Source organism: Zeugodacus cucurbitae, chromosome 3 (assembly GCF_028554725.1).
Source record: "Zeugodacus cucurbitae isolate PBARC_wt_2022May chromosome 3, idZeuCucr1.2, whole genome shotgun sequence".
NCBI lineage: Eukaryota > Metazoa > Arthropoda > Insecta > Diptera > Tephritidae > Zeugodacus > Zeugodacus cucurbitae.
This window is the reverse complement of record NC_071668.1, coordinates 25,698,432-25,717,448: the sequence shown is the minus strand read 5'-3', so window position 1 is coordinate 25,717,448 and position 19,017 is coordinate 25,698,432. Positions and strand designations below refer to the sequence as shown.

Sequence of the window (19,017 nt, the reverse complement as noted above, 5' to 3'; positions counted from 1 at the left end):
TCGGCAGCAGGCAGCAAAGACGAGCCGCAACCGTGTACAACACGTCATTACCCACCAATTAGGCGCAAAAGCGGCGGTGGTCAAGTGGCAAACGAGGCGAACGAGTTTCGCGCGTTGCACAAACGCACAAACACGCGCACTTGTGCAAATTGCAACAACATATAAGCATAAATATGGAGTCAAACAAGTGGCTAGGCTTACGAGAATGTTGGCCGGCAAACGAGCGCTATGTGGAGGCTTGATCCATAAAAGTACACATAAAGTACAAGCAAGCTTGCGCTTTTGGTGGCGCAATAAATATTACAACAGCCACTTGCCGTTGGTCAGAAAACGCACGTGGACACCGCAACCAATTGCATACAAACATACACAAAGAGCATTGGGCGCGGCGCGGCGCGTCTAAATAACCAAAATTGGCTCTGCAGTTGGCGCTTGGCTGCGTATGCGCCCTTTCTTTTGCGTGCCGTTGACAGTTTATTGTTGTTGTAGCTGTTATTTTCAACGCGTCGTCGCTTTATTGCTTTGCATTTTTTATTGTTAATGTGCGCCGTGGCAGCAACCGTTATGCGACTGGCCGCAGTGGAAGCGGATACACCAGCGTTTGGTTGAGAATTGCCTGCAAAGCGAAAACATGTAAATAAAAGCAAATGAAGGTATTTTGTTAGTCGCCGTTCTGCATTGTTTACAGCGTGTTGCTCTTTGGCTGCCGCCGGACCACCTTTGAAACGCTACTGCGCCGGCAGCAGGGAGCAGCCAGTGAAAATTCCAATTTTTTTCCTCTTTGTTTACTCACCGATATTCATCATACATTTTTTAATGCTTTTGTAATTGAGTTAAGTGATTTCGTTATGCTAAAATTCTTTGTTTGATGATTTAATGAAGCGTTGACGTGCCGCATCGTGTTTGTAGCTCCCATCGTTGCCGCGTATAATGGCAGCTCTGGTTGCTTCAAAAAGAAAAAAAAAGGGAAAACAACAATGAGGCGTACGTCACTGGCTTGCGGTTATTTGCAATTCTTTTCGCATTCACCTTTTGCAGTTGTTGTACACAGTTTTTATCTCGAGCCGTTGATGAGGTGTTTCTTTGTGGTAACATGCATAAATCACGGTTCGTGCATCTGTCGTTGTTTTTGTAACTATTTATTGGGTTTTTTATTATTGTTATTGGCTTTTTCAGTTACTATTGCATTTCTAATGAGTCTAATTGTGTTAACAAGACTTAGTGCCATCACAAAATATGCAAATGATGTGAAAATATGAGAAAATCGTCCGACTCGGTAGGTTAGTTGGTGGAAAGTTCTCACAAAATATTTGGCTTCAAGTACACTTTTCTTCCGAAATCGGTCTCTCAATAAAATTATTTCCGAGTTTCGCTGTCTCACTTATATTGTAATCCCCTGCATTCAATAAAATTATAACAATATTCCCCAATATATTTATATACGCATAAACCCTATTACGGTTTACGACTCAACTCCACTTCGTTGAAATTTTACAATTTAGTATTATAGCTATCAACTCAACTTGTCAGCAATCCCCCGGATCTTTACAACGGCTCTCTATCTGCTTGTACCAGCGGGTACTTAATCGAACACTTTCAAAACTGAAACGCTTTCGTCCATTCGAACAACATGACCTGGCCAGCTATCTTTTCATTCGCTGAACTATCTCAATGGCGTAGTATAACTCATACAGCTTATCGTTCTATCGTCGGCGGTATTCCCCGTTGCCAATGTTCAGAAAACTATAAATTTTACACAAAACCTTTCTCTCGAGCGGTTTGAAGAGTTTGGTTTTTGCTCGTCGAGAGGAGGAGCACTTTTTGGCGACAGTGATTTTGCGCTGGATTTCGATGATGACATTGTTGGTGTTGTTGATGCTTTAACTAAACTATACTTTTTATTAAAAAATCAAACGCAGTTAATTCTTAGTCAAATCATCACTTTTTAGGTTGTAATATTAATACAACTTCAACTGAAATTAGTTGCAATTTATAAGACCAAAACGATGACAGGTGTGTTTCAATTTGTAAATAAACTGAATCGGTTGTAAATGTTAATAACAACTATACAGTGATTATATGTATAAAAAATTGTATTTCTCTCATGGGAACTTTATAAGAGGAAACAGTATAATTTGGTGTTTATTAGACTTAAAGTTGAGTTGTAATCTCTTAAAATTCTTTTGATTTCAATTTTAATGTGATTTAAATTTTAAAGGCATTGTAACTTTAGTTCTCAGTTTGAGTGGCTGTGAGCTTAAGGGGTTGAATAAATTATGGAACTGAGTAGTTTTTTGCTTTCATAATAATAACTTCTTTGACGAAGCAGAAGTCGATGGACTTTTTAGGCCGATCTGTCGAATTTTTAGTGGTTTTATTTAAAGTGGTTTTATAAAAACTAAACTGAAAAAAACTTTGTCTGTACCTGCTATAGCCAGCAAGCACTAGTTTAGAACGGCTTTGTCTCGGTATTCGCAAGTTTTAATAAATGCAAATAATATTAGTTAAACACACTTAGTTTTTGAAAGCTGTGAAAAAAGTATGAACCTGTGCACTTACAAGTATACATATAAACAATCCCGCACGAATGCTATCTAAGATTTCACAGCATCGTCCAAAAAAGGCGGCTCAGGGTTCACGTTTACTCGTGTGAATTTATTTTGCATAATTGCGCACTTACAACTAACACACACACTCCGATGCACATTATTCCAACGAATTGGCAACATGTGTACCTTTTCAAATATGGCGCGTCGAGGTGACACTGCAACAACCAAAATTGGTATTATGGCACCGAGGCGATGTGAAACACAAACAAGCAACAATCAATATTGACAGCAGCAAATTCCATGCCAAACATAAACAGCCCTCGTACACGTACTCAAATGTAGATGGAGCTGCGCATGCGCAGCGCGCTACAGTGCAGAGCAGTTGAGGAAGGCGGCGCAGCGCTGAAACTGGTGCGCCGCGCAATGCGCATTGCACTCAATTATGTGTGTCCAGCAATGCGCATGCGCGCTCGCCGCCAACAACAATCAGCACGGCGATTATGCAGATACAAAATAAAAGTTGCAGTTAATGCAAAGTGCTGACATTTCAATAGCTACAAATTGACAGGTCAACGCGCAAGCGCAACGACATGAGCAAAAAACACGGCGAACTGCTTTGCGACAAGGCGCAAAAAAGGTGGTAAAAAGAACGCTGTTGTTGTTGTATTTCACTGCCATTGAAATTGTAATGACAATGCAACCGACGAGTGCTTGGCAACGAGCGCACGAGCGACAAGTTGAAAGCGTCAAGTCCGAGTATGTAGACTCGTAAGTGTGTGCATAAGCGCGGCCAGCCGCGTTGCTCCAAACAATTGCAGCGGCTATTCGTGGCTTTTGACTTTGACAACTGAAATGTTTTCATTTTTTCTCATTTATCTCTTGATTTATTTTACTTTTTTTTTGGTGTCGTGTGTGTTTTCTGTACTTATCTGAGCTGTCATATCAAATGCGTATCTGCATAAGACACTTGAACGCACAGCGCGACAATAGTTTCGTGTATTATGTACAGCGCTTGCCACATCTGCGACTGCGCCGTTATCGCGACTCGCATCGGCGGTCGTTATAATATTTTGTTCCATACAAATCAGATGTCAACCGCTTTTCTAATCATTATCCGCTGACAAAGCTGTTGCCCCCGCGTCGGTGTTTTCATGCCGCAACTGAGGTATCAAAAGCACTGAAGTTGTTTCCAAGAATTATTTTCACTTTTTGTCTTACGTTTGGTGCAACATTCGTTGCGGGTATTGATGCTTATACTTTATGTTTGTAAATATTACATACAGGGAACACTGCTTAATTGGATCCTCAATTAATTTAATGCATCAATTACCTCGGTCAAATTTATCTTCAACACTTGTCTTTCGAGTTTCCCCACCGAATTTAATGAAACATAGTCCGTTTTAAGCCCATTATCAACTATGGATACGATAGGCGATTCTAGGGTACCGGGATTGGCCAGAAGCTGAAGGGCTTTCTTTTCGGCGATCTAACCCTGTTTTGATCGGTAAGTTGTAAATTGTTGGGAGCCCCAATAACTACGATATACCTGATTGAAAGAGGGTCATTTATTACTCCAATTAGAAATTCCAACCGAAATCAGATCGCTCACCATCTGGTCTTTTCAACTCAGTGGAGGTCTTCCTCTTCCTTGGCTTATACCATCGATCATTTTCAAAGCTGACGTGGTTTCGTCCATTCGATTGCCTGCGGTATTCGCTGTTGCCAATATTTAACCCCTTTTGACCAAGTCCAGAAAGAAATCGTTTTTGTAAGCTATCTTCGCGATAGAAAAAATCAAATTGCAATGACCCTCTAAGGCAAAAATATAGAATATTTGACAAACAGTGTCGTTTCTGATGCTTTTTATTTTGTACTTGGCAGTACCGTTGGTCAGCATGTTATCAAAAATTCGACCGTTCCGTTTAAAACGCCAAAAAAAGAAATGATACTTGAAAGTACCGTTGAACAACAAAGCGTTAAGGGACCATCAAACTTCTGCAAACCTTTCCCTCGAAAACTCCTGGTGTCGTCTCATCAGATGTTAACATTATCCATGCTTCTGCACCATAAACAAGACGGAAATGAGGAGGGTCGTGTAGAGTTTTGTCATTGTTCCTCAAGAGGGGACTTTACTTTTCATTCGAGAGTTATTCTGCGTTGGATTTTGAGGCTACGATTGTTGGTGTTGTTGATGCTGGTTTCGAGGTAGACAAAATTATTTAACTCTGCGACTCTTACTATTTTGTACCGAATGGCTCGGTTAGGTCTTTCCCATTCTAACTGCACTTCCGGTATTATCCAGCGTCAATCTAAAAATTAACTTAATACCACCAATAACATCAGTTGTAAAAATCGGGAAATCTACACATAAATCTAGAATACGGTCGACTTAAGATGCAAAAAAAAGAAGCCTTGTATCATACCAAAGTCATCCACCACATTTCTAGTAAAAATGATGAAAATAAGGATTTTGACATTTTCTGTGACAGAAAAATATGTTAGTTCGTGATATGAGAGTATGACATTTCGTCTCGTTTTTGAAGTAGCGAGTTAGAATCTTTTTTCATATATTCAGGGTTGCCATAATGTAACAGTAAATAAGTATAGTACAGATGAACATTATCAACCGACTTTCTTAGAAATTAGAGTTCCACTTACCGTTTAAACATGCCTGAAATTAAATGACCAGAGCATTAAATATTAGTAAAATGTTTACTGGGTTGAAATTTACCCCCTGTTAATGTCTGTATGTCACAACTGGCTTAATATGCGGGATTCACAAACGGTTCGTAGTTTAACCAAGCGCCCGTACGTCTACACTTCCAACTGCTGCGACTGCTTCCCCATTGTGCAACTTCACGATCAAAATCAGCGGCTCTACACCATTTTCTTACAATACAGTTGCCATACTCCACACGCTATTCCAACTGTGGCGGCGATGGTTTCCACGCCTGACAATTTGTTCGATAATAATTGTTAACCTTTGGTCAATTTGACACATAGCACATACACATTCAAAGCTATACATACAGATGTACATGCATATACTTGAGCATTGCGTAGTTTATGGTCAGTGAGAATTTCTTGTGAAACTGCGTCTACACAAAATGCTTATCTTCTGTCTTGTATTCGTGCGCCAAGCTTCCATCTAATCCCTTCTCTACGCTTCACTTGGCTACATACAAACATGTGTATGTGGGTATATGTGTGGCTTTCGACTGCTTTCGGTTAATAGGGTTCCAAGGAATTACGTCTTTGTGTGCGATATTGGCGTGGCGATAAGCCCACCCGAGAACAAAGCTTATGAATGGGCAGACAATTTTTTTTTCGTTTTGATTCGAGCTGCGATAAGTCAAGATTGCGTTTTTAATAAGCTATGAAAATCGTGAATATTTTTAATTGCAGCAAATCGAATTGTACGCAAACTATGAGGCATTGACAGCAAGAATGTGCGGGTAAACGTTTTTGAATGGCATGGCGGTATCTGAAGATGATCAGAAATAATTGTAATTGTACGCGTGAAGGTTTCTTACATTTCAGAGTGGTAACAGATTGGAACTAAAGAGAAACAATATACAAAAAAGGCTTCGAAACTTATATTTTGGGTGCGAGCTTTCTTTTACAGATCGTCGTGAAATTTATTAAGAGAGTCTCTATTTTACAAAAATTAAAACAAAATCGAAAATTTACCGAACCGTCTAAAGACGATTGTTATTACACTTTATATTGAAGATACTCCTTGTAATGCTTTGTTTTTGGATCGTATACAACGGAAATAATGATCAAAAGCTGACAAGTACTTAGAGATACGCCTTAATTCTAGATAAGAACCTTCACTATTTGGAACCGATCAAAAATATATCTTTTTCGCATTAATGAGCTTTCCTCAACTGCTAATAGTAGAGTTCCGAACTTTTTTCTGTCTTTAAAGAGCTGCATTACCCGTTCGGACTTAAAGTTTGTCAAATACTATCTGCAATCGGCATTTGGACTTCGGGCTCTGCATTTGGCGAAGCAATTATTCGGAAATTGTTTTATATATTCCGTACAGGTCTAATGTTACCTGTTACAGAACAAAACCGTCGAAAGGCCACTGACTCCGAATTTCGGTAGTAAATTGTAGTCATTTCTATTCGTTGTTGGATCGTATATCTTTCCAGATGAAATGGCTGTCCCTATCGGTCTACTTTTGTAGCGTCTTTTTTTAAACCCTTTAATAAGCTTCATTACCCATTCGGACTTAAAACTCCATTAGTCGGTTATCATCTGCAATCTGCATTTGGACTGGATGAAGAAATTATTCGGAATTTGTTTGTTATATTCTGTACAGATCTAGTGATTCGAAGACAAAGAACTCTATGGATGAAGATCTAAAAAGTTTGTTACAGACAAAATCATTAAAAAATACTATAGAAAATGGCTCAAAGTTGAATAAAGGCTACCTAAGGATATAAAAAGGCCAGAGCATGGAGTTACGCACTCTTAGTATACCCGAATTTTTGAAACTATGTGGCAGTGGATGAGATATGGCTCCATTGATTAATTATGGAGAATTATCAGCCTTATACATAAATCAATATAATTTCGATATCCGATTTCTCTTACTCTCACCTCATAAAATGTTTAATTAATTCCGAAATTCTTTTTATTTTTAGATTCCAAAGATCTGAGTCCAGCAGACTTAACAGATGATCAACATCACTTAGAACGTGAAGATCATCGGCTTGAAGAGACTGATATAGAAATGGAAGACGATACTGACACAAGAGAAGGCGACAATCGAATACTCGCTATAAATCCACATCGAATATCGCCGCATAGAAGGGATGAAAACACAATGAGTCGTCCGCCGAGCGTGGCAACATCGAATGGTTCAAATTCCATAGACGCATTTCACAACGCCAATGAGTCCATTGAACACAAAATCGTTTTAAATATAGAACGTGAAAAACTGAAAGATCAAAATGAAATAAGTATCGAATCAAATTCAATGAATTCAAACGACAAACGTGCGGCCAGCAGCAGCCCACACAAGGATGTACTGGCAGGCAATGAGACACCGCCGATGTCCTCACCCACCAGCGTATTGCCAAAGTTGCGCTTGAATGTGCTTTTGGCTTCCGATCCGGCCTTGAAGCCGGATGCCAAAGACCTAAAGGTCTTACATGAAGAAACACAAACGAAAAATCGACTCGCACAATTGCCACCGCCACCGGCGCTTACCAAGCAGGAAGATATGGACATTTTGATGAGTGCGCCGGTTGTTAATGTCGTAGAACCGGCGGTGAAAACCGCATTAGTAGCGGCCTCATCATCACCAGCTGCCGCCGCGGAAATGCCACCACGTCTAAAGTTGTTCTTGTGCTTGCCCTGTGGCATACAATTTAGTTCACCATCCACATTGGAAGCGCATCAGTCCTACTATTGCTCGCATCGGTAAGTAAACTGATGGAATGAGGAGTGGGGGAGGATGGAGTCAAGAAAATATGTTTTGTTTTTTGCAGCAATAAGGATATGGAGACTGATGGTGCTACGTTATCCACAGTAATGGCGGAGAAAACTGGCGCATTGAATGCTAACGCGTCCAACGTGTCAAGTGGCAACATCAATCTCGGCGCCGGCAACAGCGGTGGCGAAAATGTCGCCAAAGCCATCAAGACGGGAAAACAATATGCGTGCACACAATGCTCCTACAGCGCAGACAAGAAGGTCTCACTCAATCGGCACATGCGCATGCATCAAACATCGCCGGCGCACAGCAGTAGCGCGCCGCCGTCAAACGGTGCGGTCGCATTGGATGAGGGTGGTACTAGTCAAGTGAGTTAGTTGTTCATTGATAGCGTCCTTTAGTCTAGCTTAGGTTCTAAAATGTTTTTTAAGGTGTTAAGAAGAAATTGTAATTTCACGCTTTGTATTTTTCAGCAAACGGACCGTTACTGCAGCGATTGTGATATTCGATTCAATAATGTAAAGACGTATCGCGCGCACAAAATGCATTACTGCAGTTCACGCCGTAATGATGGGTAAGGAAACTGTCAACTTTTTATTTAAAAAATCACTCAAAATTTTTTGTAAACCACAGACAACTAACACCCAAGCTGGAGGGAAGCACCGCTAATGTTATTAAACCGCCAGTAGGAGCGGCTGCCATCAGTCCTCAAACGCGCACCAAAACACCGACGCCAGCTATGGTGGCTGCTGCCGCTGCGGCAGCTGCAGCCGCAGCCGCGTCCTTGCAAGCTTCACAGCCACAGCCATTTCTGGCCTTACCCACCAATCCAATATTGATAATACCCTGTTCTTTAATACGGGCCGCCAGCTGGATACCGGGACCACTGTAAGTAACGGTTAATTTAAGGCCTTATACGCATTGTAATGTATTCTCTATTAAACATACTTCATTCTTGTTTCAGCTCTTCAGCAACGGCGTCCATTTCAAACCCTGATACCACCTGCTATATGTTGGATAATGGTAATTTGAAGCCATTAGCCACGGCTTTGAATATGAGCGCATTGAATCCTAATGTTACCGCAAATAATAACCCTGTCGGAGCAGCTGCAAGCTCAAATAATTTACAAATCCCTACTGTCGAAACTCCACCGGCTCGTCAACCTTCGCAACCCAACAACAGCGAGACGCTTGCCTTGGAGAAAAATACTGGACGTAGTGGTGATCGGAGTGAGACCTCAACACCAAAACGAAAAGATGGTGCGCGGTAAGTAACAAAGATTTCTATTTAAGAATGCTAGCATCGCTATTTGCCACCATTGTCGAAAATATTTTAATCTCAGCAAAAACAATACTTCGTATTTCAAATATTCCTTAATTTATGTTCTTTCCAACAGCGAATCTGCACCATTGGACCTCTCACTACGTCGTTCACCTACCTCTTATGTCAGCCTGCAACGACAACGTGTTCACTCGACCTCCTCCTATGCAGATGTCGATCAACAACGCATGGATATGGAAACATTACTGGAGGCAAGTAAAGAGAATTTGGCAATGGATGAAAGTGGCACAGTGACACCGGAACAAATCGTTTGCGCGCCCTCACTACCAAACAGTCCCTCGATGAGCCCATCGCCAAAACGACGTGCAATAAGTCCACGAAGCTCTGGTGCCGGCAGCACGTCGTCAATGTCACCTCCGGTAAATGTACCGACTGCCTCACTGGTAGCAGCTGCCGCCGCCAGCAATATGCTTGACCTACCACTGCGTTCAATGTTACCCGCCGATCTGGCGCTGAAACTCTCCGAAAGCAATATTATGAATCCACTACTGGCCAAACAAAACTTTGAGCTGGCGTTAAAGCTCTCGGCTGCCGCTGCAGCTGCTGTAAACAATAGTACACCAACAAATATAGGCAATGGTTCGACACATGCTGAGTTGGCCGCAGCGGCGGTTGCCGCCGCCACCGCGAAGTCCTCGCTACTCGGTATGCCCGGTTTGAGTAACACAGCGTCGGTTGGTAGCAGTGGTAATGTGGGTGGCGGATCCAACGCGGCTGTTCAACCACAAATTTATGTCAAACAAGGTGTCTCCAAATGCAAAGAGTGCAACATTGTATTTTGCAAGTATGAAAATTATCTGGCACACAAGCAACACTACTGTTCGGCGCGCAATCAGGAGGTTGCTGAAGGTGAAGCGAAAGTGACCAACACGTCACCACTTGGAGTCGGTGCCGCAGCGAGTGTTGAAACGACTCCAGTCGCCTATCAGCAACTAATTTGTGCTGCCTGTGGCATCAAATACACATCACTGGACAATTTGCGTGCTCATCAAAATTACTATTGTCCAAAGGGAGGCGGCACGGCCGGCGCAGCTGCATCAACGGCAACCGAAACTGCCCAGGTAAGTCATCTTCAAGAGAAACGAAAGTCGGAATTTGTTCTTCAAAGTGTTTTATCGTATTCTAGTTGCCGTTGACTAAGGATAAATGTGGCAAATGCAAGACAATCCATGAAATCGGTTTACCCTGCCCACCGCCGCCCGCACTCCAGCAATCCCAGAGCAGTGCCCAGCACATCGCTGCGTCATCGACACTTTCGACACCCAATCAAAACATCTATAAATGCCCCGTTTGCGATGTGGTTAGTCTGACGGCCACCGAGAGTCGGAAGCACATGGAAACTCATGGCACCGTTAAGGCATTCCGTTGCAGCATCTGCCGTTATAAGGGCAACACTTTACGGTAAGAAGACACTCTTCATTGCTAAGTTGAATATGAAGTTTAATGTATCTTGTTTATTTTTCAGTGGAATGCGCACTCACATCCGCATGCATTTCGACAAGAAAGCAACCGATCTCAATGAGGAACACTACATGTCCTGCATACTGGAAGATGAGGGTCTGGAAATTCCTAGCATAGCTTCTACACTGAATCAAGAACAATTGGCACAGCAAATAGCCGCGGTACAACAACAGCAACACCAGTTACAACTACAAGCTCAGCAACAACAACAGCAGCAGCAGCAGCAACAACAAATATTCAATTGCGATCTATGTAATTACTCCTCTTCCTATAAAGGCAATGTGGTAAGCTGCAGAAAGGCAAAACAAATTCATTCAATTAGCATTCTTATATTTTTGCTTATTTCTTCCAGCTGCGTCACATGAAACTGGTGCACCCTCACATCAACATCCATTCACCATCAATTTCACCTGAAGCCAATGACCTGGATGCTGCCGATGGGACTGGCTTAAATGGCGAGAGTGGGTAAGTACGCGGACTCATTGAAAGTTTTGAGAGATTTTAGCAATTCGGTATCGCTAAGACTCTTCACTCGTGCTTTACACACCTAATTCCACCCTTGCCACTCAGTATTCTAACATTCTAGGCGATCAACCTAGGGTTGTAGGAGCTTGTTTTAGGCTTTTCAAAGGATTATAGTGCTCAACTGGAGATATTACATGCAATTATTATTTTACATGCAATCGAGAATCCTAGGGGGCTTTTTCAATTCTCAAGGCCTTATCCGATGATTTCTCAAGATCCTCATACAAATTTTCATCGATTACAGTCCAGAATACTCCAACTACCCTTAAGATCTATACCTTTTACGAATCAAACCATAAACAACCCGAAGATACCTCAGCCTCTTGAAAAATACATATAAATGAACGATTTGATCCTAACATTTTAAGAGTCCAAAAGCTTTTGAATTTTCGCAGTTAAACTTTTGAAAGCTTACGAGATAATCATTTAATGTTATACTAGAATCAATATCAAATCACAAAAAGATCTCATTTTATTCCACTTAACCAAGCTTAAGTATATAAAGAATATTTTTCATCACTGACAACAAGCTTTCAGATCAATAGCACGCGATCAAGTCTGCCATCTAAGTCTATTCCATTAATGATCAACATGACGTAACTGGACTTAGTGACTTTAAAAAGCAACAGTCAAACTGTTACATCGGAATACAAATTCCGCTACCTTAACTAGTCCCTTCTACACCACTGCTCTCGCTCTCTTAAAGAAGACATTAAAATTTTATAGATCTCCTGTCCAACTAAAACCCCCTTTTAATCTCTAACCGCTTTTATTTTTTCAGCACCTTCACCATAAAAAGCGAACCACTCGATCAAGTGCCTAATACCAATCTAACGACTTCGGCACAACTAATGGACAATAACAACACAACCATTTTGGCAGCCACCCTGACAGCACCACCACCGCTGAACAGTCTCGGCGCCGAGCAAATGCCACATATTAAAACGGAACCGTTGGAAATCGGAGGCGACAGCTTACCAGCAACCACATCACGACCAGCGCTCAGCTCACCCGCTATTGGACCACCACCGCCGCTCAATGCTGCCAGCGACGAGAATGCCGGCGTAGCGGCAAATCAGAAATATTGTCAAACTTGTGACATATCCTTCAACTACATGAAGACCTATGTGGCACACAAGCAGTACTATTGCAAAAACAAATTACGGAGGCCGGATGCCAGTGAGAGTCCCAGTCCCAATGCTGGTCACATGCCAATGGCCGTAGCATCGCCTAATTCGTTGCTACTCTTGCAGAAGAACAAAGAGAATCTGCAGCAGGAAGCCGCCATTTGATAGAATGAAATGTGGCAGGCACGCAAGCACTGGGAGTGGTACTACAAATGCTTTTAAAGCGCAGTGGGCGAGCAAGATGTGATGTGAAGCGGTTCCACGATATGGAAACAGTTATGCACAAAACGTACAGTATTCGATTCGGAATCTCTGTAGATGAAACATTTTGAAAATATTATGTATATGTATTCGGAAATATGTAGCGTGTAGAAAACAAAAAGCTTAAAAGCTCTTTTCATTGTGTAATAATAAAAATAAAATTCAATAAAATAGTTATAAATATTTTCCAAACTTTATCGATTTAATCACGACTTATTATGTATGCCAAAGTTTATTATTAATGCTACGATAATAATTGAAAATAAAAAATAAAAATAAATAATTTGCTAATAGTACTTAGTAATGCAACATATGTACATATATTTATATTAAAGCGCTTCGCTAGTTCAGTCGAATGTCTAATACATGATAAAAAATAAAATAAAAATAATATATGAAAGCAGTATATAGGTACATATGTATAGGTATATAGTGCTGTTAAAATTGGGAAAATGCAATTTTCAAAATTTTTTACTTTACTTTTCTCGTAGTCTATGTATAAATATTTAATTATGTACATATATAAATTTATTTTAATTATTGTAAATTTTCTGCAAAAACAAAAAAAAAAAACAATTTGCTTGTAACTCTTGAAAGTAAAATTAAATCAGCCCAATAAACAGACATATGTACATATTAAGAGCTAATTCTTTTCCAGCACTGTTGAAAATATTATCTATTGTAATTCAGACATTTCACACGAAGCTAATTACGAGCATATTTCGAATGAGCCCCTCAATATAAGCGTACATACAGACATTATGCGCGGGTGCAATAGGTATTTAAATAGATACTTATATATATATATATATATGGTAAGCACATACACTTAGGTACAAGACAATAATTATTTATTTGAAATACATACTAATAATATTTAACTAAGTAGATATCACAACATAATAATGAATAAATATATATTAATAATCACGTGTAATTTATACATATATGTTCGTATGTATGTATACATGCATGCACTTGTATATATAAATGTATAATTTCTATTTAATTTAATTAAAAATATTAAAAAATTGTATAAAGCATATTACTAAAACTAAAAATATTTAATTACATGTGTACATACATACATACATATATGCATATATAGATGTATATGTATGGCATACATCCATTAAGAAATAATAAAGTGTAACAATATAAATAAATACAAATTATTTCTTTATTTAACTTCTGCACTATATAGAAATACTCACATAGTAAATGGTACACCACGAACATTCGTGCATATCTTGAGCGAACTGAACAACAGCCTAAAAGCATACTACGTCAGACAATTTACTTTGCGCCTGTGTTCCTATTGTTGTATTTGTATTGTCATCTAATGCAAGATTTGTAAGAAATAAACTAGTTTAGTGACGGGAAGTATATCATTCTCAAAACTTTTTAAATCGGTTGTTAAGATTACTCGGAAGCTATTCAATCGATCTTTATGACACTTAACAAGTACTTGGACGATGGTTTTTTATCAATTACAATTATTCAACAAGTAAGGAAAGGCGAAGTTCGGGTGCAACCAAGAATGATAGAAGACAAGATTACGACAGGCGTTTACAGTTAGTTATTTTGAGTTTTGAGTTCCTGTTGAGCGACAAGTTTCACGACCACGAACACGCGAGCAAAACAAAATTGCACGGTGGTACAAAACAATAAAACCAAAACAAAGAGCTGAAGTCAAGGCTTGTGCTTAATTATTATTTAAAATTTTAAGTGAAAAATGTATTAATTTGAAAAAGAAGTCCGCAATGGCGGAATTAAACAACAATAGTACAAAAAAGTCGTCTATAAAGATTTTTTTCTCACTTTTCCAACCAACAAAAAAGTTGGCAAAATGGCGAACTTTTTGTAACAAAACATATAATTTTAATTATAAATATGCATGATTATATTAGATCATTTTATAAATGAACATTTTAAGAATTACGTTCATTGTGATATTTTATCTGCACATTATTCAATTTGGTTCACTATGTTTCACATTTCCGTTTTCCATTTGACAATTCTTCTGTTGCCTATTCCCATTCGTTGGTCGTGAACGCTCAGCCTGTCGTAATCTTGTCTTCTATCATTCTTGGGTGCAACCGAACATTTTATACTCTCGCAATTTATTGATATAGTTTTATTAAGATAACACACAATTTGACCCATATATTTGGCATAAAGTCCAATAGAATAACGGAACACATCATATATAGTATATGAGAGCTGAGGTAATTCCTCAACCGATTTCAGTCATTTTCACCACCAAGGTACTATATCCAAGACTATACGCTCACTTACTTTTGCTAAGATTTCTCACATATTAACCGATATATGCGGTATAAAGCCCACCGTATTGAAAAATCTATAATTAGGTATACGGGAGCTGGGGGAAGTTATCATCCGATTTTAATAATTTTTGGAACAGAGATACACTATTAGAAGAAAAGAATTTCATTTCATTTACCGATATTTTCGGTGAAAAATTACTCTTTGGCACTGACTTCTTAATGTTCGATATTCGGGGCCTTGAAAAATTATAGTCCGATTTCGTACACAATACTTCTGTGGGCCTCTGTATAAATTCGTGCAAACAAATATGTATCTAACTCTTTTAGGCTTATATGTTTCAAACAACCGTTATGTGAACAAAACTATTATACTCGGTACAACATGTTGCGAGAGTATTTAGTTTAGTGAAGGAGTAGATCATGGTAAATGGTGAGAAAAAATGCCGGCTAGACAATCTATGGCCGGATGTAAAACCACATTTCTTAACAGCAACGAACCAATATCTTGTTCATATAATTAAAACTAATCTGCTCTGCTCTAAAGTACGTCAAGTGGATTCAGGTAATTGTTTTTGAGATACAGTCTGAAGTAGTTGTTCCATACTTTTCAAAGGCGGTTGTCAAGAAGATATTTCCCTAGCTTATTAACCGATATTTATGAAATTTTAAACAGGTCTTCGATTCCAGTGCCAAAAGCTATTGTCGTTCAGTTATCAATGTATAAGGTAAATATAGAACATATATGAAATCCTCTTTGAAGGTGGAAACGAATTATAAAAAATAAGCAAAATTCGGACTTTTAACTTTTGACAGTGGAGCACACTAAATTATATTATTGACGACAAATTGAAAATATTGGGGATATAATTTACTCTCACTGAGTTCAGATGTTTTAGAAAAAGCATGAGAATTCCGTCACGACCTCTTAGGCGAAAATAGCCGCTAACGGTGCCTTTAGAGCAAGGTAATCAGTATGCTTTATTCGGAAAGACCATTGCCTCCGGCATCACTTCGGCCCGGCATTCTCCGGTGTCTTAAAATCGACAGTTTCTTCCTCCAGTAGTTTTATTTTAACCCTAGTTGATTGCCAGTCAGAACCAATTAAGGTTGTTCGCTCTCAGAAAGGCCAGAAGTTTATAACCAGTATAGATCTCTTCTCATACCTTCATCGGAGACTAGCTCCGGTTCTAACAACTTCCCTAGCCTGCTTTCGCGCCAAATTATTTTCCTCTATAACTTTGTGTCCAAAGATCCAAACAAAATGGACGTGATTTCTACTATGTCGTTAGAAACTGTCATATGCTTTAGAACGATTGACAAATTGATCGTATCCGATACGTACCTTACATGCGCTGTAATAAAATTTATTGAAAACATTTCGAAAGGCTACAAATGAAGACTGAGAGTAAGAGTTCATAACCGGTCTCAGTACCAATACCAACACTATTTTCAAGCCCTCGGTCAGTAAATGAAGGATTCTTTTTCTGAGATGTCGGATTGAGTTAAAGACAACTCAGTCAACTTGGTTAAGAGCAGCTAGAAGTTAGGTTAGTCACAACAAAAAGTCGGTGGCTTTGTTGAGAGGTAGACACTTATCAGGTAATAACTAACTATTATATTTGAAGTTTGACGATGACCTAAAAGACATCCTCTGAATATTACAACAAGAAGAGTACCCAGGTAGCTGTTGAAACCAAAATTATACGTACCTATAGAAAATCTTTCTTCGTATTTGTTATTGCTATATGAAGCTAGTATGACTAATCTACCAACACTGGTGTATATATGTTCTTACTGTATATATGTATGTATGTATACATACCTACTAAACAAAGACCGAATGTGGCGGAGACAAGACATAATCATACATAATACGTCACCGATGTTCTAGATCAATAAACATTTAAAATTTTGTTCAATATACATATATTCAATGAAATCAATCGAAATTTTCACATATACATATGTATGTGGGTTTCCGAAATAATTATATTGAGGTTATGCGTACCAAAGAATTGAGGTTAATTTGCAATCTTCGTATCCGCACACCGTGTTCGGCATTTCTTATTGTTGTAGTACTCTCCTGGTTTACATGTTGTTATAATGTTTTATACCACAACAACAATAACTTAAATTTCACAACCCGGTGTTCATTGCCCGTTTACATCATTGCGCTATACATCAAATCAGCACCAGAATGTATCCTTTATTTACATTTCCCAACAGGTCCTTGCTTTCAAAATACAGTGAAACCATATATTTATTTTAAACCAGTTGTATTAACTATTATTTATTTGTAGAAAACTAAACTTGTCCAATATTATTGATAAAAAAACCCGAAAAGTTTTCGCATAATTTGAGAACTTATTTAAATTGTACAAAAATTAAAAATTACTAAAAATATTGTCAAAGGCATTAAGCATAATGAAAAAAGCATAAAAACTATGTTTAGATGTAGCCCACTCGCATGTCACACATCTTTACATTTCCTTTTATTTATATCTTTTAAATTCATGTGTAAATACATTAGATTTATTTCATTAAAAAGTAGGAGCATATATATAGACAAATACAGTAATAATTTAAATAATTAGTTTGTCCCCGAATATTGGAGAACACTAGCATTAGAGCATTTTCGAAAATGCTTTACATCACCGTTTACGTCTAAACGCAGTACAAACGCGCTTTCAACTATTCGCACGCCGTTTTAACTACGCTCCTCTGTTTTTACCCTTATTTCTCGTCTCCTAACTACTAATATATGAATTTATGTATGTGCGAAATGCAGTTTATTCGTCCTCCTATTCAGTGGCAGCCATTGCACGTGCCTGTGCCCGCACACGTTTTTCATACTCCAAACGATTTTGACAATAGATTGTGTATGCTTCTGCCTGCGCTGGATCCTTAATGTTCGGTTCATTCAGCAAATCTTGAATGCCGAGCAATATCTGTTTAATGGTAATGGCGGGACGCCAATCTTTCTCCTCATCCAACAATGACAAACAAACCGTACCAGACGGATACACGTTTGGATGGAATAGTGGTGGTTCGAATTTACATTTTGGTGGCGATGTGGGATAATCATCTTTGAAGATCATACGCAACTTGTACAGACCACCTTCCCAAGCAGTGCCCTTCTTACCGGGAATCGCACATTCCCAAATCATAAGATTGAGAGTGCCATCTGGATTTTTGGCTGGACGGGCGACAAAGCCGAATGGATGGTCCTTACGCCATGCTTTGCGTTCCTCACCTAAGCGTGTAATTGCTATTCCTGACATATCGTTAGCGTATTGCTATTTTCACTTTTTTTTTTTAATAAAGATGAGACTCTTTCGGTCGCTTTTGTTCTATTTTCTTCTATGCCCGAACGATCGCACGATTTTCCCCTCGGCAATGTTGAAATCAAGTTTTATTTCCTCTATGTGCCCTCAGATTTCTAAAATTTGCAAAAGTTTGGTAAATCACAAGAAAACAATAACAAAAAATCACAACAGCTTACATTTTCTTAATGTTATTAAGTTCCTGCTTAATTTAGCACGCGGATTTTGTCGTTTTTGCACAAAACTTTCTTAATTTAACCGCTTAATTCGTGCGTTGAGAAAGAAATGTCGTTGTATGCGTTTTAGCGACTGTCAAAGATGACAGCTGCAAGAAAAACTACAAGAAAATGCTGAATCAATGGCGTCATTGCAAGGTTGCATTCAGAGACGTAGAAATCAATTTATGTACCTTAATTTAAATGTTTTATCAAGTTAGTTAATCTAGAACTTTAACGTTTATATGATCCAGCACTATCAAAATGTTGAATTTAAAGTAATTGAATACTATATTTTTAGCTCCTAGATACAAGATTATGATCTTTCTACTAAGCGATTTTCATTGTTTTTTTATCAAATATACTGTTATGGAATCGTAATATAAAAAAGTGGCAAAAACTAAATAAAAAGAAGAAAATAGTTCAACAGGTTTGATAAATTTCTATAAGGGGATTATATTTCTTTTAAATATGCAT

General features: G+C 38.7%; 2 protein-coding genes and 1 long non-coding RNA gene across 6 annotated transcripts in view; 1 reads left to right on the top strand and 2 right to left on the bottom strand.

The window, feature by feature from the left end:
* LOC105214748 (zinc finger protein ush) overlaps positions 1-12,997 on the top strand; it is a 185,630-nt gene extending 172,633 nt beyond the window's left edge. For all 4 annotated transcript variants that reach the window (XM_054226350.1, XM_054226352.1, XM_029041974.2 and 1 more), the window contains 10 exons: positions 7,205-7,985; positions 8,054-8,366; positions 8,472-8,572; positions 8,632-8,886; positions 8,963-9,265; positions 9,396-10,401; positions 10,467-10,741; positions 10,806-11,085; positions 11,154-11,266; positions 12,108-12,997. In XM_054226350.1, coding sequence (XP_054082325.1) covers positions 7,205-7,985; positions 8,054-8,366; positions 8,472-8,572; positions 8,632-8,886; positions 8,963-9,265; positions 9,396-10,401; positions 10,467-10,741; positions 10,806-11,085; positions 11,154-11,266; positions 12,108-12,618 — 3,938 coding nt within the window. In that variant the 3' untranslated portion in view covers positions 12,619-12,997. The remainder of the gene's footprint in view (positions 1-7,204; positions 7,986-8,053; positions 8,367-8,471; positions 8,573-8,631; positions 8,887-8,962; positions 9,266-9,395; positions 10,402-10,466; positions 10,742-10,805; positions 11,086-11,153; positions 11,267-12,107) is intronic.
* On the bottom strand, positions 1,839-5,090 carry LOC128920068 (uncharacterized). Its single transcript, XR_008470199.1, has 3 exons — positions 4,973-5,090; positions 4,159-4,869; positions 1,839-4,095 (listed from the first exon to the last, which is right to left on the bottom strand). It is a non-coding gene; the product is annotated as an uncharacterized LOC128920068 (long non-coding RNA).
* A 4,448-nt stretch (positions 12,998-17,445) lies between the features above and the next one.
* Positions 17,446-18,664, bottom strand: LOC105214749 (SUMO-conjugating enzyme UBC9-B). Its single transcript, XM_011188344.3, has 2 exons — positions 18,505-18,664; positions 17,446-18,441 (listed from the first exon to the last, which is right to left on the bottom strand). The coding sequence occupies exon 2, from the start codon at positions 18,281-18,283 to the stop codon at positions 17,804-17,806; it is 480 nt and encodes a 159-aa protein (XP_011186646.1). The 5' UTR covers positions 18,284-18,441; positions 18,505-18,664; the 3' UTR covers positions 17,446-17,803.
* Positions 18,665-19,017: the final 353 nt, after the last annotated feature.